General features: G+C 37.6%; 1 protein-coding gene across 2 annotated transcripts in view; it reads left to right on the top strand.

Annotated features, from left to right (window-relative positions):
* Positions 1-1,030: 1,030 nt before the first annotated feature.
* Positions 1,031-1,460, top strand: part of LOC106814132 (E2F-associated phosphoprotein-like) — a gene marked incomplete at its 5' end in the record, with an annotated part of 8,848 nt that continues 8,418 nt past the window's right edge. For both annotated transcript variants that reach the window (XM_014818430.1, XM_014818421.1), the window contains 1 exon segment: positions 1,031-1,191. In XM_014818430.1, the coding sequence (XP_014673916.1) occupies positions 1,031-1,191 (161 nt within the window).

Here is a 1,460-nt window from a genome sequence, read left to right as displayed (position 1 = left end):
TATGGTGGTGGTGGCGATTGGGGTGCGTGTCCCCCCGACGATGGTGGTGCCGGCGAGCGGGGTGCGTGCCCCCCCCCGACGATAATATAATAATTTAATAATAATAGGTATTATTAGCTCTTGATATTAGTGTAAGCGTGCAACAGTCGCGCCGCGAAAGCAATAGCGCCGGCAGCGTATGGTTGGACGTAGGATTTGGATGGAATTTACAGGAAACTGTCGGCAATAATAGGTGAAAGAGAGTATAGAAACATTAAGAATTTGGTAGTAAATAGATTTCGTATTTAGTTAGCATTATATTTTATTGAAACGCTTCAAGTGCCTGTGGGCCAGTAGGCACTCGATGCAACAGTCAACACTGAACCGAGGTATATTTTTAGAAATCAACGCAACGCATGCGCACTTCCGTTTCTTGGCGGAGCGAAGGGTTATAGTTCTAGAGCTAACTGCACACATGCCGCTGTGTGCATACAACAAAAATAAAGAGAAGGGGGAAAGCATGACTGCAAAATTCGCACGATGATCTCTTCGGTTCATATTATCACAGCACAAATTGTACACAAACAATTAACCTCCATTTTGGTATTCACTGCTGTGATTGTGAATTTGTGTGTTGCTGAGTAGCATTTGAATGGCATCTACATGGGATTACTAGGTGCATAGGTAGTACATAAACAAGTACAATTTTTAAAATACAAAATTACAAAATTTTTACAAAATTTAGTAAATACAATTTACATTTATTTACCATCATTTATTATCACCATAGTATAAGTGCCTGTGGATTACGTACGAGTCTATGACTACGAGACATGCAGTGATGATCGATTTTGTTTTTATAAGCGAGTATATAATTTATAGAGCTCTGCAAACAATCGATTTTGATTATAATTAATCATTGGGCCTTCTTTGACCTTGCACTACGCCCAAATTTTCTAATATTTGGCAAGGCATTCTAATTCACACTTACGTACGCACACACATGCACTTGTACGTATATATATATATATGTATATTATTATATCTACAGCTCTGATGATGATGTCGACACCTTGTTGGATGGAACACCACAGAAAAAGAAGGAGTTTGTTAATCTTTTCATGGGTGAAGAAGAGTTGAGTGAGGATGAGTTTGAAAAAGACATGATGAAAGAGTTGGATGACACCGTAGCAGGATTGGAATTCAAAAAAGGCAAGCAAAATGTAATTGTGCACGTTTTTGCTGGGTCTTACTGTGGACTGCAGTATGTAAATATAAATAATGATATTTATATTAAAAAAATGCTTCTTTAGGTTATGTAGGTTGTTGTGTTCAGTTTGGATGTATCGATAGTAGTAGCTGTTGTTGTTTCCATAGTTACATAGAAGCATAAATATATAACTATAACTAGAGAGAATATGCTATTGTTATGTGTGTGTGAGTGCGTGCGTGCATGTGTGTGTATATATATGTATATATAC

The sequence above is a fragment of the Priapulus caudatus genome, unplaced genomic scaffold (genome assembly GCF_000485595.1).
Source record: "Priapulus caudatus unplaced genomic scaffold, Priapulus_caudatus-5.0.1 Scaffold25, whole genome shotgun sequence".
Lineage (NCBI taxonomy): Eukaryota > Metazoa > Priapulida > Priapulimorpha > Priapulimorphida > Priapulidae > Priapulus > Priapulus caudatus.
The sequence above is the reverse complement of the archived record's forward strand: the minus strand, read 5'-3'. Positions and strand labels throughout refer to the sequence as shown.